General features: G+C 46.9%; 1 protein-coding gene across 1 annotated transcript in view; it reads left to right on the plus strand.

Moving 5' to 3' along the window:
• Window positions 1-1,252: 1,252 nt before the first annotated feature.
• ASAP3 (ArfGAP with SH3 domain, ankyrin repeat and PH domain 3) overlaps window positions 1,253-23,769 on the plus strand; it is a 93,941-nt gene continuing 71,424 nt past the window's right edge. The window contains exon 1 of the mRNA XM_032228013.1: window positions 1,253-1,747. Within this exon, the coding sequence (XP_032083904.1) occupies window positions 1,622-1,747 (126 nt within the window). The 5' untranslated portion in view covers window positions 1,253-1,621. The remainder of the gene's footprint in view (window positions 1,748-23,769) is intronic.

Consider the following 23,769-nt stretch of genomic DNA (forward strand, 5'->3'; position numbering starts at 1 on the left):
CATTTATTTGTACTCATTTCATATGTACCGTGTTTCCCCGAAAATAAGGCAGGCTCTTATTTTCTTTTGACTCCCGAAATAAGCGCTTGGCCTTATTTTCGGGGGGCTCTTATTATTTTTGAGGTGCAGGAGGCGGCGAGCGTGGTCACCTCCTGGCTGCTGCTGTGCTGCCATATTTTCGGGGAGGTCTTAATTTTTTTGGGGGGGAGGGAGGGCTTATTTTAGCGCATGTGCTCAAAAGCCCAGTTGGGCTTATTATCCGGGGAGGTCTTATTTTTGGGAAAACAAGGTAAATATATTTATACCTGCTTCTACTTATATGTTTATATGCTACATTCATACTCATTCTTGTTTTCTTATACACACTTGTCAAACCGAAATAAAAATAAATAAATAAATAAGTAAATAAGTGTTAAGCAAATAAATAAATAAATAAGTAAATAAATAAACAAACAAGTAAGTAAATAAGTAAGTGTTTCGATATCTCAGGGGTTGCCACAAAGAAGAGGGAGTCAAACTATTCTCCAAAGCACCTGAGGGCAGAACAAGAAGCAATGGGTAGAAACTAATCAAGGAGAGAAGCAACCTAGAACTAAGGACAAATTTCCTGACAGAACAATTAATCAGTGGAACACCGTGTCTCCCGAAGTTGTAAGTGCTCCAACACTGGAAGTTTTAAAGAAGATGTTGGATAGCCATTTGTCTGAAATGGTGTCGGGTTTCCTGCCTAGGCAGGGGGTTGGACTAGAAGACCTCCAAGGTCCCTTCCAGCTCTGCTATTGTATTGTATTGTAAATAAATAAACAAACAAGTCAATAAGTAAGCAAATAAGCAAATAAATAATAAATAAACAAATAAATAAATAAACAAGTAAACAAATAAATAAATAGACAAATAAATAAATGTCCCAAAGGTGCTTTCGGACTTTCTGTCCAGTTGTGCCTCTTGGGGGGAAAAAAGATTTCAACGAGGAAATACAGTTTGCAAACAACCGACAAGAAACAGGTGGAAGCTGCTTGGTTCGCTGTTTTGACAGAGGATCCACTCCGGTGTGTGTGTGTGTGGGGGTGCGGGGGCATGAAAGACGTGGAAGGGGTTTGGGGGGCAGCGAGAGAGAGAGAGAGAGAGAGCGAGGCATAAGGTTACTGCTGGGTGCGCTTTGTCTTTAACGGGCGGGGGTCCAAAAAAGCTCCGGCGGCGTAACAATCTGCCCACGTGACGTCTAGGAAAGTCTTCCGACGGAGGGGGAGTAAACTTCCAAACGCGCTTGGAGGCGCCTCGAGTCCATTGGCGCACCGGAGCGGAGCCGGAGCGAGGGATGTGAAGCAACGCCGAGCCGCTTTGGAGGGGTCTCCTTAACCGCTCGGACCAACGGGGGAGGCTTCGTAGCCCTCTTTTTTTTTTGCAACCAAGGGTGACTTGACTCCCCCTCTCCCCTCCCTACCAGCTCCCCAACCAACCCCCCCCCCGGACTCCTTCCTATGCCCCGGTGGCGTCGCCCCCTCCCCAGCCTTGGGTGACTTTCTCCCACCCCGCCTCCCCTTCCTTCGGGCTCAGCAGCACCTCCTCCGATCGCACCGGGCGACCTTCCTCCCCCCCCCCCCCGCCCCTTCGCTCCAACATGCCCGAACAGCTCAGCGTCTCGGAGTTCGTGGCCGCCACTTCGGAGGATCTCAGCTCGCCGCTGGCGTCCGGCTTCGCCGCCAAGATGCAGAAGTGCCGGGGCTCAGTGGGGGCGCTGGAAGAGGTCAGTAGTGGGGATGGTGTGTGTGTGTGGGGGGGGGGAGACAGAGACGAGAAGGGGGGGGGGAGAGAGAGGCTGCTCGCTCCCCAGAAAGAGAAAGTTGACTTTCTCTTGTTTGCAAAAACTTTCCTTTGCGTCGGGAAGGGAGACGCGGCGCGCTGCTGGCGATGGATGGCGCGCACCTGACTGGCTGCGGTGTTTATGCCCCAGCCCTGTTTACCCGGAAGGAAGCCACCTTCCCTTTGTTCAGCGGGGCAGGTACTTGGCAGGTGAGCGGTTCTGCGGCCGCCTTGCCTTAATTCGGCTTTTGAGTGCTCTGCCACTTTATTGTATATGTAGCCTTTATTGTCATTGTACAAAATAAATGCAACGAAATTGGTTATTATTTCATGAATACTTATTGGAAATTATTTTATTTATTTCTTTAGTTTGCCAAACATGTACCTGATAATAGGTATAAGTGTAAACATGGGCATGAACACAGGAAATGGGCACGAATAAATGAGGACAGTAGGACAAGGACGGAAGGTACGCTGGTGCAGTTATGCACACCCCTTTTACTGACATCTTAGGAAAGGGGTGAGGTCCACGCTAGACAATTTGAGGTTGAAGTTACGAGGGTTTGGGGATGTAACAACAGAGTCGGGTGGTGCATTTCCAGGCATTGACCAGTCATATTTGAAATCATATTCTCTGCAATTGAGTCGTATTTTCTGCAGTCGAGTTTGAGTTTGTATCGATTGTTTGCCGGTATATTATTGCGGTTGAAGCTGAAGTAGTCATTGACAGGTAGGACGCTGTAGCAGATAATTTTGTGTACTACGTTTAGGTCAGACCTTAGTCGGCGTAGTTCTAGGTTGTCCAAGCCCAAAATTTCAAGCCTGATGGCATAAACTGGAAATATTTTGAAGAAAAATCTACTTGGGGGGGGGAAGAGGCTACCGCCCGCCTTCTCCAGCTATAAATGATCTAGCAACAATTTAAGCCTAGCGGGTGGGTTGACCCCCATCCCGTTTAGCTGGCTTATGCCCGGTTCAGTGCTGTCGTGCAAACCTGGAACATGGGCTTAAGTCCAGAAAGTCGGTTAAGTTCACCGTGGGGCAGCTTTCTCTAGGGAGGGAGGGAGGGAGGAGTTCAACCAAGTTGTCTGCTACAACATTTTACCTGCCAACGACTACTTCAGCTTCAACCTCAATAATACACAGGCAAACAATCGATACAAACTCAAGGTAAACCACTCCAAACTCGACTGCAGAAAATACGACTTTAGCAACAGAGTCTTCAATCCCTGGAAGACCCAACTCCATTGTTATAGTTTCAAACAGCTTCAACCTCAAACTGTCTAGCGTGGACCTCACCCCATTCCTAAGAGGGGGAGTGCATAAGCTCACCAGCGTGCCTACTGTCCCTGTCCTACTGTCCCCATTAATTTGTACTCATTTCGTTCATGTCCATGTTTACATTAATACCTGCTACCTTGTACATGTTTGACAAACTAATAAAATACAAAAAATACAAATACAAAAGTTAAAGAGGAGCAAAGTTGTTACCAACCATGTTCCAATGTCTAAACCTCCCACACCCCCAAGTTTTCAATGTCTTTCATCCCAAGTCCAGCTCTAAGGGAAGAGCTTCAAGACTTGGAAGTCAGAAATCCTGCTTCGTATGGGGTGTAGTAGAGCCCACACGGCATCTGTCCCAGCTGCAAGGCATCACAAACTGAGTTAAGGGAGGGTTGGATACCCCTTTCGGAGGAGAAATACAGGTAATTGAGAAGCTGAAGCTGAAATGTAAGGGGAGAAGGCTCTACACTCGGGGCGTCCAACGTGGGCAGCTTTAAGACTTGTAGAATTCAACTCGCAGAATTCCCCACCAGTTTTAAAGTTGCCAAGGTCGGACAACTCCTCTTTATGTACTTTTTAAAATAATCTATAAAGGATATTGAAGCAGTTTTTCTTCCTCTAATATCCCCTAAGCCTGTCATGGCGAACCTATGGCACCTGGGCCACAGGGGGCACACAGTGGCCCTCTCTTTTGGCATGTGAGCTGTCGCCCCAGTTCAGCTCTACAGCGCATCCGTGCACGCCTCCTGCCAGCCAGTTGGTTGCTGGCTCTCTGCTGCGCATGCACAAGGGAAGGGCATGTGTGGCTGGCGTGCATGCATACATAGGCTGGTGGTGTGTGTGTGGGGGGGATACACGGTTTCGGTCGGACTTGGACTCCACACCTGCAGTTCCAGCCGAGGCACAGGGGGATCAAGGAGAACAGCTCTGGGTTGAGTTTCAGGACGTTACCCCCAGGGATGTGGACAAGGCCATGAGAGCTGTAAGTTCCTCCACCTGTGTTCTGGATCCGTGTCCCTCATGGCTGGTTGTTAACTGCAGTGAGGTGACACGAGGCTGGATCCAGGCGGTTGTAACCGCCTCCCTTCGGGAGGGGAACTTCCCCGCCGCACTGAAAGCGGCGGTGGTGAGACCCCTCCTGAAGAAACCATCCTTGGATCCAGCTGTCCTCAACAGTTATCGTCCGGTCTCCAACCTTCCCTTCCTGGGGAAGGTTGTTGAGAAGGTGGTGGCCTTCCAGCTCCAACGGTCCTTGGAGGAAGCAAACTATCTAGACCCCTTCCAGTCAGGCTTCAGACCCGGTTACAGCACAGAAACCGCTTTGGTCGCATTGATGGATGATCTTTGGAGAGCCAGAGATGAAGGACATCCCTCCATCCTGGTCCTCCTTGACCTCTCAGCGGCTTTCGATACCATCGACCATGGTATCCTTCTGCGACGACTGCGGGAGGTGGGAGTGGGAGGCACCGTGCTACGGTGGTTCTCCTCCTACCTCTCGGACAGGTCGCAGTCGGTGTTAGTGGGTGGGGAGAGATCGTCCCCAAGGCCCCTAAATTATGGGGTGCCGCAGGGCTCGGTCTTATCCCCCCTACTATTTAACATCTACATGAAACCGCTGGGAGAGATCATCCGCAGGCACGGGATCAGATACCATCAATATGCGGACGATACTCAACTGTATCTGTCCGCCCCGTGCCAAATCAATGAAGCGGTTGACGTGATGGGCCGGGGTCTTGAAGCCGTTATGGACTGGATGAGGGCTAACAAGCTTGTGCTCAACCCAGAAAAGACCGAGTGGCTGTTGTGTTTTCCTCCCAAAGATTTGGCCAATATTCCAACACTCAGGCTGGGGGGTCAAATTCTACACCCCTCAGAGAGGGTCCGCAACTTGGGAGTCCTCCTGGATCCACAGCTGTCATTCGACCACCATTTAACGGCTGTGACCAGGGGGGCATTCGCCCAGGTACGCCTGGTGCGCCAGTTGCGACCCTACCTGAACCGGGAGGCCCTCACAACAGTCACTCGGGCCCTTGTGATCTCTAGGCTGGAATACTGCAATGTGCTCTACATGGGGCTGCCCTTGAGGAGCATCCGGCGACTTCAGCTAGTGCAGAACGCAGCCGCGCGAGTGATAGCGGGTGCACCCCGATTCACCCGCATAACACCTATCCTCCGCGAGCTGCGCTGGCTACCTGTCGATCTCCGGATGCGCTTCAAGGTGCTATTAATCACCCATAAAGCCCTACATGGCAGTGGATCTGGATACTTGAGAGACCGCCTTCTGCCAATTACCTCCCTACGACCTATAAGATCCCATAGATTAGGCCTCCTCCGCATTCCATCGGCCAGCCAGTGTCGGCTGGCAACCACAAGGAGGAGGGCCTTCTCAGCAGTAGCCCCGACCCTTTGGAACGAGCTCCCCGTGGAGATTCGTACCCTCTCCACCGTCCAGGCCTTCCGCACTGCCTTGAAGAACTGGCTCGCCCGTCAGGCCTGGGGATAAGAATCGCTACCCCGCCCGAATGATGAATGGATGTTGCTTACTATTTTATTATATGTTGTTGTCTTAATGTTGTATTCCCCTCTCCCTGGTTTTCTGTGAGCCGCCCTGAGTCCCCTCAGGGAAAAGGGCGGCCTACAAATGCTAATAAAACCAAACCAAAAAAACCAACACATGCATGCGCAGTGGTGGGGCACGTACAGGGGCGTGCGGGAAGGTGATGTGTGCATGCATAGGGGGTGGGGAACATGCAGGGAATGTGCACACAAGGGGAGGGCAAGGTGCATGTGCGGGGGGCCACACACACATTGCATTTTGGGGGTTCAGGCACCTGCTTTGGCCACTCGGTCCAGAAAAGGTTACCTATCACCGTCCTGAGCTCATTAGATTTTAAACTCCACAGCTCCCAGTTACTGTGCTGGAAAAGGCAGCTGGCTAAAAAAAAATGCTGGTTGCTGTAATTGCAATGTATGTTGAGGCCCTCTTAACACTCAAGCTTTATAGAAACTGGATGTCAGGAAACCCACACCTGCCTGGGGCCAACCTAGGAAACCTGTGGAAGGTGTGTGTGTGCAATTCATCTGTCTTGCAGGATTTACACCTCATGCTCCATAGTGATAGATTTGGTTTTGCTGTTGTAAACCAGACCATGGGCTCATTAAATGGTTTACAGCCTGTTGTGTCTTATTCGGCTACCTATAGTTAAATCCTTGTTTCAGGTAAAAGGTGATAATTTAGTCACAAGTTCTTTACATCGTGTTGTCATAGAACTTAACTTTTCCCAGATTTTTCCAATTCTCCTTTGTGAAAGTGAAATACGTCGGAGGGGATGAGTGCAAAGGACCCACAAAGGGAGAGATGCTTGAGACATGCTTGTGTCCTCCCCACTGCATTTACTTTATTTGCTTCTACAAATAACTCGAGGTGAAAAAAAAAATATCCAACACAACTTCCTCCTCCTATTTTCCCCACAACGACAACAATAATCCTGTGAGGTGAGTTGGACTGAGAGAGAATGACAGTCCCAAAGTCTTTCGTGGGACTTGAACTCAGGGTCTCCTGCTTTCTAACCTGGTTCTTAACCACTAGACCAGTGATGGCTAACTTTTTTGTCGTCATGTGCTGAAAGCACCCGCACATGTGCCCGCACGCATGCCTGCATCTATAATAGCAGCAATAGCAGTTAGACTTATATACCGCTTCATAGGGCTTTCAGCCCTCTCTAAGCGGTTTACAGAGTCAGCATATTGCCCCCAACAACAATCCGGGTCCTCATAATGCAATGCGCACAGCAAAGACCCAAAAATCAGATGGCCGGCGGGAGACATGCAGGCATGCAAGGTGGAACTGAGCTGGGGCAACAGTTTGTATGCCCGCAGGTTCGCCATCATAGCACTAGGATAGGGATCGGCAAATGTAAACACTCAAAGAGCCATTTGGATCCGTTTCCCACAGAAAAGAAAATTCCGGGAGCCACAAAGGTCCTAACCGGAATCCCCCTGTTCAATTCTGGAGCTGACCGGAAGTTCAGTTCCCCCACCATAGAGTCTCTTCCTAGTATGGTGTACTTTTTCCTCTACCTGTCATAACCAAAAGCCCTATCAATTGTGGAGACAACTGGAAAACCCTCCCCTTGCCATAGAGTCTTCTCCTGGCGCACTGTGCTTCGCTCCCCCCTCCCCCACTGGAAGCTCCTCTCAAAATTGTGGCGCCGGCTGGTGATGGAGCCGCAGCAGAGGGAGGAAAGAGCCACATGCGGCTCCAGAGCAGAGTTTGCTGACTCCTGCGCTAGACCAAACGGGCTCTCATTTCCGGTCCTTCAAAAAAGGTCCCAAGAATCCTGTGCATCTGCATTATATTTCCCTCTGACTTTTCTGGAATTGGTCAAGGCTACTTGGTTCTTTCATGCATCAAATCCACTGCCGACCACATCAGCAATGACATTTGCTATTCCCGGTTAGGATGATTCTTCTGCCTCAACTTGTCTCTGTTCCCAATTCCCCCGAGGTCACCTGAAATTGCTCCAAGGTTATGGGTGACAGGTGTATGTGATTTTATGCACATTTGAAGCTACCATTGGGCAAAGTACTGTTGTAACGCTGGTTCATTAAATGTATTAAATTTGTTTGCTGCCCATCTCGCTGGAAGGCGACTCTTAAGCGAGTTTTTACTAATGGCTTGGAGGTGAGAAAAGGGTCGTCATATCCCAGGGACGAGGGAGAAAGTAAGGTTTGCCAGGGCATAATTATGTGGTAAGGTCGGTGCAAAAAGTGATGTCATAATCAGGCGTGGCACGACATAACCGCGAATGTCAAAAGCGTGCCGACAACACCACGGCGCTAAAACCGTGATGTCAAAAGCGCGCCGACAACAGCGCGCCGACAGAAGCGCGATTTAACTTAAGGTTTAGGGTTAGGTTTAGGGTTAGGTTTAGGGTAGGTTTAGGGTAGGTTTAGGGTTAGGTTTAGGGTTATTTTTAGGGTTATGTTACAGCGCGCTTCTGTTGGCGCGCTGTTGTCGGCGCGCTGTTGTCGCGCGGTTTTGACGGTGCGGTTTTGTCACCGCGCTTTAGTCACACGCGCTTTAGTCTACCACGGTTTTGTGGTGGAACCATAATCAGGCAGATTCAGAATGAATCAGATTTGACTCCTGGTAGCAGCACAGAACAGGGATGTGGTGGCTCAGTGGCTAAGACGCTGAGCTTGTCGATCAGAAATGTCGGCAGTTCGGCGGTTCGAATCCCTAACGGAGTGAGTTCCCGTTACCTGTCCCAGCTTCTGCCAACCGAGCAGTTCGAAAGCACGTAAAAATGCAAGTAGAAAAATAGGAACCACCTTTGGTGGGAAGGTAACAGCGTTCCATGTGCCTTTGGCATTTATTCATGCTGGCCACATGACCATGGAGATATCTTTAGACAGTGCTGGCTCTTTGGCTTTGAAACAGAGATGAGCACTGCCTCCTAGAGTTGGGAACAACTAGCATATATGTGGAAGGGAAACCTTTACCCAGCAGCACGGATGAGAGATCAATCGCCAGTTATTGAGTTATTTCCAGCTGCAACTTGTCCTTTGCTAAGGGCGGTCCTGTAATTTATTTGATCCTGTCTGTTCTCCTTATCTCTCCTCTTTCCCTTCTATTTCCAGCAAGTTAGCAATGGTAAGTTTTGTTCTTCTGTGTAGCATGTCGATGAAGCTTCTTAGATTCAGTGGAGGAGATGGTTTACTCCTTCCAATGAAGATCATATGATTCCTTCCTTCAATTCTCTTGCAACTTACAGAATGCTGAAATAAGAATTTCCCCTACTTGGACATTCTTCTCTCTGCAAAAGAGGACTCTATCGTTTTCTCCGGCTGGTTGAGAATTTCTATCACATTTTTTTTGTTGCCGTTTTTGAATTTAGTAGCTGGTTGGAGTGCTGACAGTATTGTACCAGGTAGTCCTTGACTTGTGATCACAATTGAGCCCACATTTTTTGTTGCTGAGCGAGACATTTGTTAAGTGAGTTTTGCCCCATTTTAAGATCTTTCTTGCCACGGTTGCTAAGTGAATCACTGCACTTGTTAAAGTTAGTAACAGGGTTGTTAAGTGAATCTGGCTTCCCCATGGACTTTGCTTGTCAGAAGGTCGCAAAAGGGGATCACATGACTCCGGGACACCTCAACCGTCGTAAATATGAGTCGGCTGCCAGCGTCTGAATTTTGACCATGTGACCATGAGGATGCTGCAATGCTTGTGTGACAAATAATCAAAAGTCACTTTTTTTAGCGCCGTTGTAACTTTGAACTGTCACTTAAATGAACTGTTGTAAGTCAAGGACTACCTGTAGTTGCTTTTTAAAAAAACTACAAGAGTTTTTCTCCTTTGTAATCTTGGCTGCTTATCTGCTGTGTGTAAATTAGATAGAAATGAAATTGCCTTGATAAATCCGTTTCCAGGTTTCAACCTTTTGTCTTGCTTTCACCGTACTGATGGCTTAATGCAGGGGTCGGCAAGCTTAAACACTCAAAGAGCCATTTGGACCCGTTTCCCACAAAAAACAAAACACCGGGAGCCACAAAGGTCCTAACTGGAAGCCCCCTTTTCAGTTCTGGAGCTGACCGGAAGTTCAGTTCCCCCACCATAGAGTCTCCTCCTAGCGCAGCGTACTTTTTCCTCTACCTGTCATAACCGAAAGCCCTATCAATTGTGGAGACAACTGGAAAATCCTCCCCTTGCCATAGAGTCTTCTCCTGGCACACTGTGCTTCTCTCCTACCCCCTGAAAGCTCCTCTCAAAATTGTGGGGCCAATTGGTGACGGAGCCGCAGGAGAGGGAGGAAAGAGCCACATGCGGCTCCAGAGCTGCAGTTTGCTGACCCCTGCCTTAATGTTCCATTTGTGGAAAGGGTTTACCATGGTCTCTTGCGGGTGGAATTGTCTGTTTTACCCCTTGTGGACTGGATGGGTGGATGGATAGTTGCAAAGGGAGAGAAAGAGAAAAAGAAAGAGAGAGAAAAAGAGAAAGAAAGACAAAGACGCCACAGTTTTACCCTTTTCTCTTTTACGAATTAGAAAAGAAAGTGGCAACCTTCTTTTAGCTCTGACTTTGTTAAAAGAAACCAAAAAAGTCCCCATGTTGCATTTGTCTCATCCATGATATTGGGGAGGAGGAGAATTTACCATTACAGGCAGTCTTGCCGATAGGAGTGGCAAGCTTTGCTTATACAGGACTGAATTGCAGCAGGCAAACCAAAGGCTGCAGAAGTTTATTTATAATGGAAGTTTATTTATATTCCATCTTTGTTATGTTAATACATCAAGGTGGGGAAAGTATCTAATATTCCTTCCTCTTCTTCGCTTTTCCCACAATTACAAACCTGTCAAGTAGATTGGGCTGCGCGAGAGAGAGAGAGAGAGGGAGGGAGGGAGGGAGGGAGGGAGAGAGAGAGAAAAAGGGAGAGGGAGAGAGAGAGAGAGAGAGGGAGAGAGAGAGAGAGACTGGCCCAAGGGTGGTTTGAGGTTAATAGCATGCATATTGGCCTTCCAAGAATGGTGAGAGTGGGTGCTGCCTTTGGGATAAACTGGAAATGTGGGTCTGCCCTAGGATGCGTCTGCCACTCTCCAGCCTCCCTGGATGCTTCTACTTCCCAGTCTGAAAAGGCCCCGTGGGAGTAAATTCCCTTGGCATGTCCTGCTCTGGAATGTAATGCAAAGAGAGAAAGCAGACAGATTGCAGACAGATTGAGAAAGGGCTGTGAAGTGGAAGGCCAGGCCTTTATCGAACTCTGGCGGCTAAAGCATACTAAGAACGGTTGCGGGAATTGGTTATGTCTAATCTAGGGGTGTCAGCAGGGGTGGGCTTCAAAATATTTAGCAAGGGGTTCTCTGCCCACTCTGATGGGTGGGCGTGGTCATGGTGGGCGTGGCCTAGTCGGCCTCTTGCACCACAGGGAGGGGGCATTTCCCCCCTCCCTGGGCTCCGGGGGCTTTCCTCGAGCCTCTGGGAGGGCGGAAACATTTCCAGTCTCCCTGAACTTCCGGTAGGACTGTTTTTCACCCTCCCCGAGCCTCCGTGCATGCCCTGCATCCAATTTGGGGTTCTCCGAACTGCGCAGAATCTTAGCTAGAGCTTCTCCAGAACCCCCAGCAGCCAATCCCTGGACCGTGTCAAACTCGATTTCATTGAGGGCTGCATCAGGATTGTGTTGGACCTCATGGGGGCTGTGGTGAGTGTGGCCAGGATGGGCGTTGGCCAGCTTGACGTCACTCATGTCAGGGGCACCTGTGGTGGCCCAAGTGCTCTGCCAGGGAAAATAGGCTTCCGAGATCCGTTTCCGGCTGCGATGGCCTCCTACAACTGTCTGCCAGCAAAAACGGAGCTCAGGAGGGCTGCCTGCAGAGGTGTTGAAGGCCGGTCCTTTGCTGTTTCCAGGGAAAAAAATAGATGAAAACTAATCAAGGAGTAAACCCATCTAGAATTAAGGAGAAACTCTCTAACAGTGAGGACAATTAACCAATGGAACAGCTTTGCCTTCAGAAGATGTGGGTGCTCCATCACTGGAGATTTTTAAGAAGAGACTGGAACAGTCACTTGTCTGGAATGGTATAGGAGCTCCTGCTTGAGCAGGGGGCTGGACTAGAAGACCTCCAAGGTCCCTTCCAGCTCTATTCTAAATTCTAAAATGTGAGAAATGGTCAGAAATGGTGTAAGGCAGTGTTTCTCAACCTTGGCAACTTGAAGATGTCTGGACCTCAACTCCCAGAATTCCCCAGCCAGCGTTCGCTGGCTGGGGAATTCTGGAAGTTGAAGTCCAGACATCTTCAGGTTGCCAAGGTTGAGAAACACTGGTGTAGGGCCTCCTGTATTGCATTGGTGAGAATGTCAATATTTACCTTCTCCTTCTGCCATCTCTGCACATGTGCTCAGCCTTCCCCGCATGCACTTTTGGCTTAAAAAAAGGGCCTAAATGGGATGCCATGGGACGGGTGGGCAGGGCTACCTGCTTTTTCGGTTGCCAGTTGGGATGAACTGGTCCGAACCAGTAGAATGCTACCTCTGGGGTGATCAGTTTTTTTGGAAGGGAAAAGAGAAATAGGGAAATGGCAGCATCATGGACTTCCCTCACCCTTGGAGCTCCGAGAAGTAGAATATGAGTGTAATCAATAAATGTGCTCAAGCATTTAATCTTTGATTTAATGTGAAACATCTGTTTTGGCATCTCCGATAAACGGTCTCTGTGGCATTTCCCCTTCTCCTTTTTCACTCTAGCAATAATTGAGTGCTAAACATCCGGCCTGTTTGAAATGGTGGCAGTATCTTGACAGGCCCTTGCAGCTTTCTAGCTGCAAATGTTTATTTTAAATTATGTGCATTAAGTTGACGCAAGAGGCTGGTGGAAGAAACCAAATTTCCTTTTCCTTCGGGGGTTCGAAACGGTCACTGCTTGCGGGCTTAGTTTGTGATATATACCCCCCAGGGAATAAAAAGGAAGGCTGTATATCAGGGGTGTTAAAACTCCATTTCTTTGAGGGCCACATCAGGGTTGTGTTTGATCTGGGGGTGGGTGGGCGTGGCCAGAGTGGGCATGGCCAGCTTGACATCACAAGTGTCGGGGGGCGCCTATGGTGGCCCGAGTGCTCTGCCAGTGAAAACAGGCTCCCAATCTCTGTTTTCATCTGGGACATCCTGAGCTCCATTTTCGCTGGCAGAGGGTTGCAGGAGGCCATCCCAGCCAAAAATGGAAATTGGGAGCCTGATTTCGCTGGCAGACGCACTGCAGGCCAGTTCTTCGCTGTTTCCCGTGCAGCCCCCTGGGCCACATCTAAGCACCGCATGGGCCGGAACTGGCCCCTGGGCCTTGAGTTTGACACCCCAGCTATGTATCCTTAATGTTTCTAACCAGGAAGACAAATTGTTTCTGGTAAGAATTTTTACATATATACACACACAGACGGAGGCAGTCCTTGACTTACAACCATTTGATCAGAGATCAAAGTTACGATGACGCTGAAAAAGGTGACTTGCAACTGGTCCTTACACTTAAGCCCATTGTAGCATCTCCGTGGTCATGTGATTCAAATTCGGGCACTTGGCAACTGGCAGGTATTTAGAATGGTTTTTAGCGTCCCAGGACCATGTGATTGTCACATAAGACCTTTCCAGTTGATTTCCAACAAGCAGAGCCAATGGGGAAAGCTGGATTTGCTTAGTGGCCATGCGAGTCACTTAATGACTGCAGTGATTCAGTTAACAATCGTGGTAAATATTTGGTATAATTGGGTGCCACTCTCTTAACAACAGCCTTGCTTGGTAAGGCATGTCAATTTTTTCAACTTTAACTTTCCAAACATGCTGAAAAGTTGTGACATGCCTTGGGGATTGTAAAGATGTAATAGATTGACAGAGTTGGAAGGGACCTTATAGGTCATCTATATCAGTGTTTTTCAACCTTTTTTGTGCAAAGGCACACTTTTTTCATGAAAAAAATCACGAGGCACACCACCATTAGAAAATGTTAAAAAATTTTAACTCTGTGCCTATATTGACTATATATAAAGTAATTCTCTTGAATCCTCCGCGATTGTTGCTATGGGCACACGCATGGGACGTCAGTGACATCCCTGCGTGTGCTACCTCCCGGCGGTCCCCGCGTTTTTAAAGTAAACGTGGGGCCACAGGGACTTAATAGAGGCATCCCTGTGTCCCGAAAGCAACTTTCGGGACACAGAGATGTCCCGAGGCAAAAACACCCGGCGGGTGTTTTTCCCACGGCACACCTTACACTATGTCACGGCACACTAGTGTGCCGCGGCACAGTGGTTGAAAAACACTGATCTATATAGCTCAAGCAGGAGACCCTACACCCTATACCTACACAGTATATTTTGGTTACTTTAATATAATTTAGATGTGCTTGGTAAGTTAACTGCATAAATATTATAACTTCTAAACATTTTTTCTTTTCTTTTTCCTCTTGGGTAATGGAAATTATATATAACATCTTTAATAATTTTTATTAACATATTTTTTTAAAAAGGAAGGTAAAACTAATAAAAACAAAGGGCTAAAAATTCAGGAAAAGAAAAGTAAAAACAGTAGAAAAATAAAAACAACAAAGTAGTTTCTGATCTTCTTTACAGAAAGTTACAGCTACTGTTATAAATGTATCTCTTATCTCTGGTTAGAACATCTTTCTATAGTCTATCCTGTCTAACCATAAAAACTGTAAATCATAAGGCCCTTGGCAAGCATTTAAGTTAATCTCTTGTGAACTGCGGTTCCTCTGGATCACAGGGCTGATTTCCCACAGATTGCAAGTATATGCCTGCTCAGGATAGCAGTACCTCTAACTGAAACTCATTGATTTAAGCAGCACTTTGGGGAAAGCCAATTTAGGGATTGAGAATTCTTAAACCTCCAATCAAAATCCAATGTAATCCTCTCACATCACCCTGTTGGTTATCCTCCTTGTTATCCGATTACTGATACAAGCTTGTTTCCATCTCTTGTAGCAACACAAGCTATGCACTGGAGACAAATTCCTTGTGTATCCAATCACTCTTGGCCAATAAAGAAATTCTATTCTGTCCTGTCCTGTCCTGTCCTGTCCCTTCTCCTCTCCCCTCCTCTCCCTTCCCCACCTGTGGCGGCCTGTGGTGCCTCTGCCAGCGAAAATGGGCTTCCAATCTCCGTTTTCAGTTCGGACTGCCTCCTGCAACCCTCTGTGTGCAGCCCTCCCGAGCTCCATTTTCATGGGCAATAGCAGTTAGACTTATATACCGCTTCATAGGGCTTTCAGCCCTCTCTAAGCGGTTTACAGAGTCAGCATATCGCCCCCAACAACAATCCGGGTCCTCATTTTACCCACCTCGGAAGGATGGAAGGCTGAGTCAACCCTGAGCCGGTGAGATTTGAACAGTCGAACTGCAGAACTGCAGTCAGCTGAAGTGGCCTGAGTTTGACACCCCTGTCCCATGCAGTGCTAGGTGAATAAAAATACTCATATCAAAAGTCTTATATCACAGACTTTGCCACCTATATGTATCCCAATCACAATTGTTCCATTTTAGAGTGTGCAGCATTATGCAGAACACAGAAAAGGGGTCGGAAATGGCAAGCTGAGGAAATCGGAAGCTAGAGCTAAGGAAAAAGAAAAGGAAGCCACTAAATCTATTTTGCATTCTTTTATAATTGTTCGGTGTTTCGAACAAAGCTTTTTAAGGCTCCGAGTCTCCCTATTTGGCATTGAGAGGGTGTCCTTAATCTACCTGTCCCGGGGCCAGATAAACTTACTGACTTTTGGGATAAATATTTATTCTTGTCACCCCATGCCACGCAGAGCAATAGTTTTGCAAGATTCCAGATGACCTGGGATTTTCTAGGATTTGTGTGTTTTTATTTAATTGCTCGGTTGTGTTAAACAGATCCAATGCTCTGGCTCTTTGAAAAGAAAGTTTCCACTGTTTAATACCACAGTTTCTGGATACTTCCAGAAGTGCAAATAACGCTGAAAAAGCTGGTTGCTTTCCTCTAAATCAGGGATATCTAACTCAAGGCCCGTGGGCCGCATCTGGCCCAGAGGTGCTTAGATCTGGGCCACAGGGCCACCCTGGAAACAGCAAAAGACTGACCTGCACTGTCTTTGCCCCTCCCCTCCATTTTCGCTGGCAGGGGGCTAGCAAAAGAAACTAAAAACGAAACAAAAGGAGAAATGTTTCCTCTTTTGCATTTGAGCAGGCAAGAGGGGACAGGAAAGGAGAAAGGGAGAGGAAAGACAAAGAAAAAGAAAAAGAAGGAAAGATGGGAAGAGAGGAAGGAAGGAAAAATAAGGAAAGAGGGGAAGGAAGAAGAAAGGAGAAGGAAGGAGGGAAGGAGATTATAATGAGAGTGAGGGAGGGTCTGGGGGAATTCTTGCCTTAGCACAGTGTTTCTCAACCTTGGCGACTTTAAGTCCTGTGGACTTCAACTCCCAGAATCCCCCAGCCAGCTATGCTTAAAGTCGCCAAGGTTGAGAAACACTGCCTTAGCATCAGCCATCACGGGTACCCCCGACACGAGTGACATTGATCTGGCCACGCCCACCCCATCCATGCCCAACCCCCCTGAGGTCAAAAACCCTGATGCGGCCCTTAATGAAATCAAGTTTGACACCCCTGCTCTAAATCAGTGGCCCCCAACCTTTGGGGCACCAGGGATTGATTCCGTGGTGAGAGGTTTTTCCACAGACCGGTGGGGCCATGGTTTTGCATGCTGCCTGTATCCCGGGGATGGGACTTCGCTTGTTTGCATGGTCCGGCTGCTGGCAGGCCATGGACTGGTATTCCACAGACCTGGGTTGGGGACCCCTGCTCTAAATCATCATGGGATTTAGATTTGTATGAAGTTTGCAACCCAGATTCTTCCAAGTTTGCAATGCTTGGCTGTGCCGTGAATTAATCATCCTTCTCTCCATCGTCCCACCCCGCTGCCTCTGGTTTTGAAATAGGATTCTATCTGTGTAGAGGGTTGAATAGTCAGGAGACTGGGCGAAGCCTGTTTCTTACCATCTCTCCTGCGCCAACAAAGAATTAACATTTTTTTTTCATAGGCCAGTGTTTCAAGGGGAGGAGGGCAGTTTGAAGCAGAGGGGAAACTTTCTACACAGATTATTTGCTTTGGCTGTCCCAAAGGTGTTTTTTCAAGAGGTAGCTGGGCTTTCTGGTTTTTCTTTGAAGACATTTCGCTTCTCATCCAAGAAGCTTCTTCAGTTCTGGGACAAGCATGACCCTTTGGGGCAACTATGACCTGAATGATTGAGAATCTCCATTAAACACTATTCTTGGGCAATCCAAAGCTGTTTTTTCAAGGGGCAACTGGACTTTCTGGTTTTTCTTTGAAGATGTTTTGCTTTTCATCCAAGAAGCTGGTTGGGAAGTGAAACGTCTTCAAAGAAAAGAAAAAAAAAAACAGAAAGTCCAGTTGTCTCTTGAAAAAGCATCTTTGGGACAACCATGACCTGGATGACTTGAGAATCTCCCTAGAGATTTGATCAATGTATATGGCCACCATTTGACCAAGTGAATTATTTCCTTGCCCAAAATTAAATCAAGGCTGGAAAATACCCAGTGCTTATGCTAGGACAACCTTACCCCAGACGTCTATGGAGATTCTCAGTCATCCAGGTCATGTTGTCCCAAAGATACTTTTTAAAGAGGCAACTGGACTTTCTGTTTTTTGGGAAGACGTTTCACTTCTAATCCAGCTTCTTGGATGAAAAGCAAAACATCTTCAAAGAAAAACCAGAAAGTCCAGTTGCCTCTTGAAAAAGTAGCTTTGGATTGCCCAAGAATAGTATTTAGGGAGATTCTCAGTCATTCAGGTCATAGTTGCCCCAAAAGGTCATGCTTGTCCCAGAATTGAAGAAGCTTCTTGGATGAGAAGCAAAATGTCTTCAAGGAAAAACAAAGGAAGTCCAGTTGCCTCTTGAAAAAGCACCTTTGGATTGCCCAAGAATAGTGTTGATGGAGATTCTCAGTTATCCAGGCCATGGGTGAGCCAAAGGAGCTTTTTTCAAGAGGGAACTGGACTTTCTGTTTTTTCTTTGAAGACGTTTCACTTCTCATCCAAGAAGCGTCTTCCTCCGAAGAGCTGAAGAAGCTTCTTGGATGAGAAGTGAAACGTCTTCAAAAGAAAAACCAGGAAGTCCAGTTGCCTCTTGAAGAAAGCACCTCTAGGACGTTTCGTTTCCTTTATTTGTATGCCGCCCTTTTCCCTGGGGGGACTCAGGGTGGCTCACAATTCAAAAAGGGAGGGGGGGAAAGACAAACAGTATTCCAATATGGAAACAATACAACATATTAAAAGAGAGCACAACAGTCACACAATTTGGGTGGGGTTGGAATCTTAACCCCAGGCCAGCCGGGACAGCCAGATCTTCAAAGCGGCGCGGAAGGATTGGAGGGTGGTGAGGGTCTGAATCTCTACGGGGAGTTCGTTCCAGAGGGTCGGAGCAGCCACCGAGAAGGCTCTCCTCCGGGTAGTTGCCAGTTTGCACTGGCTAGTAGATGGAATTCGGAGGAGGCCTAATCGATGCGATCGTATCGGTCTAGTGGAGGTAATTGGACAACCATGACCTGGATGACTCAGAGCCTCCAGTGACATTTCGCTTTGGCTGGTTAGAGTCCACAATTTCTGCAAGTTTATCAGGCATTTGGCATTCCGAGTGAACATTAATTTAATTTTATTCTGGCACCGCTGGAGTACATTGAGAGTAACTCTGGGCAGCTCTCAATGTACTACAAACATTGCCCATGTACTAACTTTATGTACCAGGAGAGAATTTCTTGGCAGAGCATGTGACTTTGTTGCCCTCCCCCTCCCCTCCCCAGCCTGGCCATTGTTCAATTGGGTCCTTTGCGGTTGCACAATTTTGCATTTCTGTGTGTATGCTGCATCTCTGTTTGGAGCTGGAAAATCTGCATTAATTTCCCTTCTCTTACGCGTCTTCCATTTTTTCTTATTTTTTTGTGTTTGTTCCTGTTGGTCTGATAGCCATAATAAAACTTTGATTTGATTAGGAGGAAGAGGTATTATTTCTGTTTATCGCGAACGTGACCCGTCAAAACCGCGGAGGACAAAATCGCGCTCGACGAAAGCGCACATTTGACGTCATCACAGCGCGCCGAAAAAAATTAAAAATGGAAATAAAAATAAAATTAAAGCAAGCCGATTCACATAAAGGTAAGGGTTAGGTTTAGGGTTAGGGTTAGGGTTAGGTTAAGTGTTAGGGTTAGGTTTAGAGCGTTAGGGTTACGTTTAGCGTTAGGTTAAGGGTTAGCGTTAGGTTTAGCGTTAGGTTAAGGGTTAGGGTTAGGGTTAGGGTTAGGGTTAGGGTTAGGGTTAGGGTTAGGGTGGAACCATCGCGAAAGCTCCTACAGTATTCATCATGTTCAAAACTAGAGGAAGATTTGGGGACAGTTGAAAGACTCTGTTTTAGACCGAAACATTCTGTCTTATCTACATGGAACTCTGAGCTCTTGACTCCCTTTTAGTAAACCACGTGAGTCTTTACCTGCTTGCAGTTCCTGGAGAGCTGCATCACATGCTTCTCTTACTGCTTTTGTGTTTTCTGAATATGCATTGGCCCCAAAAGGAGAAGAATGAAAGTTGGAAGATCTGGGCTTTCTTTGGATGGGCCTGCCAACAATCATTAACTGTTCTAAAGACCCCACCAAAATTATGGTCTAGTTAAGATGGGAGGAGATCATGATACACTGAGTGAACATCAGTAAGAGTTATGGGTGTGCCAAAGAGGTTGTTTGTTATTCTTCTTTGTCAGGTTTTGATGGGAAAGAAATTGCTTTTGAATATTTGGGGGATGGAGGAGGTGTTGAGGGAAGGAGAAAACATTCCCATCAAACCTCAGAGCAAATAGTATGGGTTTACCTTATGATGAAGTTCAAGAGAGGATCTTGGTGCTCTCTCAGTTTGATTGTTTGTCTTGCAGACGTTTCCATTACCAAACTAGGTAACATCATCAGGGCACATCTACAAGAAAACAGGTGTTCCGACCTTGGCTGCTTTAAGATCTGGAGACTTCAACTTCCAGAATTACCCAGCCAGCCATTCTGGGAGTTGAAATCCACAGATCTTAAAAGTTGCCAAAGTCGGACATCTCTGATGTAAGCCATTTAATTTTTAATTTTAAAAATGATCAATAGATGAAAGAACATTGAGGGACATTAACCTAACTTGGATCCCTCTTAGAAATCCACTTTTGCAGAATGACTAAATGGCATTTGCAATGCAGGAACTAGAACTTTTTTTTAAAAAATCAATTTCTACTGGCCTAGTGAGGTTAAACTTAGATTTGTTTGGAGGTGAGGGTCTTATCCTGGACTCTACATTCCAAGACCGAAGAGTGTTTAGGAAATTTACCAGGTCTCTTTCTCTCTGTGTGTGTCCCTCCCTTCCCCAACAATAAAGGTAGAAGATCTCATAACTTCCTGGGCTATCAAGTTTTACTAGCAACTGTCAGATTCTATATGAATCTCTTTCCGTTCTCCTCTTGGGCAGCTGTCTACATCCTTGTTCCAAAGTATTGTATAGTCATTAGTTGTTTTTTTTAAAACAGGGTAGCGATGGTGGTAAAAACAATGCAAAAGAGCCATTTTTACGCCAGTCTCCATTTCCCACTAAAGACAAAACGAATGACCCCAAAAGAGGTCCCGATTTGCATGAAATGCCTAGATGCCAATTCATAAGCACATTGAAAAATAGTTGTACTGTATCTCAACATTTGGGGAATCTGGAGTTTTGGGGAGGAAAGCGAGTGCTTGCTGAATGTTGAAGGAGAATTCCATCTATGCCTTAACTCTTCCTGTGAGGAAATGTGTCTGGGAACTCACAGCCTCTCAGTTTTTACCATGTTTCCCCCAAAATAAGACAGGGTCTTATTTTTTTTTGACCCCCTGAAATAAGTGCTTGGCCTTATTTTCGGGGAGGTCTTATTATTTTTGAGGTGCAGCAAGCGGCGAGTGTGGTCACCTCATGACTGCTGCTGTGTTGCAACATTTTCAGGGAGGGCTTATTTTTGGGGAAGGCTTATTTTAGCGCATGCGCTCAAAAGCCCAATTGGGCTTATTATCCAGGGAGGTCTTATTTTCAGGGAAACAGGAGAACTGGTGCCTTCCATCAAACTAGAGATACGTTGCCAAGTTGAGTAAGGTGGTATATTTTGAATCAGCCTGAAAGGGCACTTTCTCTGTTTGCTTTCCCTTGTGATGATTCAAATTCCTGGAGGTGAAAAACCGGACGGCGTGTTGATGGCATGCTGAATTCTTGGCATCTCGTAATTCTTGGAAAGGAGCTGAGAGGCTTATAATCCTGGGTTGACCTGATTTCCGTTTATGGGCTCCTTGGCATGGCAGCTGCCCAGACTGCCCACTGTTGAGTAGCCTGTGCCAGTCTCTGTCTTGCTCCCTGAGGATTTCCTTTTGTTTGTTTTGCGAGTATGTATTACGCTCCTCCTAAATTTAGATTACATTGCTGTCATTCTTGGGCCAGGTTTCCTTGCCAATTGGCGGCTTCTGTGCTGTACTAACTGGTACTCGCTGCATTGAGATTGGGAAGATGGAGAATGGGCCCATTGACTGACTGGTGTCCATTATGCAATAGAGAGAGAGAGAGACGCTGCCAAGGAGACCCTATTTTTGAAGCTTGCTGTGATTCTTGCTGGCTGGCAAAGTCCATTTCGAACGGGTTCAAGGCCCTTTCTCGAAATCTAAGTGTCAATGGGATCCTTGCACAGAGAGATCTGTAGATCTAATAGAATTGGACAGAAGAGGGTTTTGTAAGGACATCTCCAGCTGCAGAACCGATGTGCCTCCTCTCTTTTTTTTTTGAAGAAAGTCTACTTTTCTCCTTTATTCTGGATCTCATCTCTTGGGCTGAGTCATTTGTCTGGGGATGGGTGCTCAAGGATTGTCCACTCCAATAGATCAGGCCAGGTGTTTGGCTTGTTTTCTGTTGGCAGGAACAGCCAAAACAACAATGAAAAGTCTCTCAAAATACAATGTGTACACCCCAATTCTCCTTTAAGAAATCCCTTTTCAATCATTGATGATTACAGTAAGACTGTCAAACAGAAGCAGTCCCCTGATCTTGCTATACCAGTCTATTTTACCTTAACCCAGGGTCGGCTGCTATGGGTTTGCCCAGGTTCGGGAGAACCCGTAGCTAACATTATGGCCAGTTTGGAGAACCTCCAAATCCCATTCCTGGCTGGCTGCACCCCGCCCTCCCCTCCCCTCCCCTCCCAGGAATCCCCACGTTGCCAGTATTGGATGCGAGGTAAATGCAGGTTCTGTATGGAGGCTTGGGGAGGGGGGAAAGCGAGCCAGCACAGCTTTTCTGTGGAAGTTCAAGTCCATCCATCCAGGTGTTTCTCCACCTTGGCGTCAACCTGAAGTCCATCCATCCAGGTGTTTCTCCACCTTGACGTACCTGAAGTCCATCCATCCAGGTGTTTCTCCACCTTGGCGTCAACCTGAAGTCCATCCATCCAGGTGTTTCTTCCACCTTGACGTCAACTGAAGTCCATCCATCCAGGTGTTCCTCCACCTTGACGTCAACCTGAAGTCCATCCATCCGGGTGTTTCTTCCACCTTGACGTCAACTGAAGTCCATCTATCCGGGTGTTTCTCCACCTTGACGTCAACCTGAAGTCCATTTCTCCGAGTGTTTCTCTGCTATTGCTGTACTCTCCTAACAGAACAATAAAAAGCATTGCAAGATTTGCACTGTGTTGCAATGAATGTGATTCCTTCCTTTCAGCTTGATTCCTCTTGATGGATCTTGCACTGCTGGATAATAACACCTCAACCGACAGCCTGTCTCCGTTGTGCACGGGATCCACCTGGGAGAGACGCCCCTCCCTGGATCCTCTTGCAGTTCCTCTAACAAGATCAGGCATGCCAAGACTTCTGCTGTCGGGTCTGCCTTCCCCAGGTGAACTCTTGTCATGTGAGGTACGGGAGAAACTGGAGGCTGACTCAGGTAGTTTGGGTCCAATTCACAGCCTCTCTGACCTTTTGCAGGTAACAAATTCCCGGTTCAGCTCCAGGCAAAAGAGAATTGGCAGCAGATGGGAAAGACCTTGCTAGTTGGAATAGATCCGTGTTTCTCCACCTTGGCATCTTTAGAATAGAATAGAAATAGAAATAGAATAGGAATGGAGTGGAGTGGAGTGGTGTAGAGTAGAACAGAGCAGAGCAGAACAATAGATTTGAAAGGGATCTTGTAGGTCTTCTAGTCCAACCCTCTGCTTAGGCAGGAAACCCTACAGCCCTTCAGACAAATGGTTATCCAATCTCTTCTTAAAAACTTCCAGTGTTGGAGCATTCACAACTTCTGGAGGCAAGTTGTTCTACTGATGATTTGTTCTAATTGTCAGGAAATTTCTTAGTTCTAGGTTGCTTCTTTCCTTGATTAGTTTCCACCCATTCTTCTTGCCCTGCCTTCAGGTGCTTTGAAGAATAACTTGACTCCCTCTTCTTTGTGGCAGCCCCCAAGATATTGGAACACTGCTATCATGTCACCCCCCCTGGTCCTTCTTTTCATTAAACATTTGAGGGAGGAGGGCAGTGCAGAAATGTGAAAAATACATTAATAAATAAAAATTCAGATCAATGTTTCCTCAGCCATTGTATCCATGTGTCTCGAGCAGCATGATGTTCCTACTTCCCACTGCCATCCCAGCATCCTGTCCTGATTGTAATAAATTTCATGGGGTCATTAAAAGATGATGATGATGATTTGCATGCTTTCAAACTGGACAGGAGCTGAGGCAAGGAACGGGAGCTCACCCCAACCCACGGTGCTCAGATCTCAAACCTGCTTTCAGCTTTTCAGCTGACAAGCTGAGCATCTTTAACTGCTTTCCCTGCATCTCTACCAATGTCTAAAATCAGAAGCCAAAAATGCTAAAATTTCATTGGATCAAAGGAGGCCGTAGAAGAACTGATACTGTACAAGTTCTCTTTCCAAGCTAACTTTCCCAACAGTGGGGAAACCATCTTCTCTTATTCGGTACTGCAAATGTTATCCCTTGTTTGACCCTAAACAATGATTTTCCCTCCTGCCAACGATTACACTCCTCAAGTGTTTTCCAGCACTGTTATCATGACTGAAGCTTCGCCAAGCTGCAATTAACTCGTTGCTGATTC

The sequence above is a fragment of the Thamnophis elegans genome, chromosome 12 (assembly GCF_009769535.1).
Source record: "Thamnophis elegans isolate rThaEle1 chromosome 12, rThaEle1.pri, whole genome shotgun sequence".
NCBI lineage: Eukaryota > Metazoa > Chordata > Lepidosauria > Squamata > Colubridae > Thamnophis > Thamnophis elegans.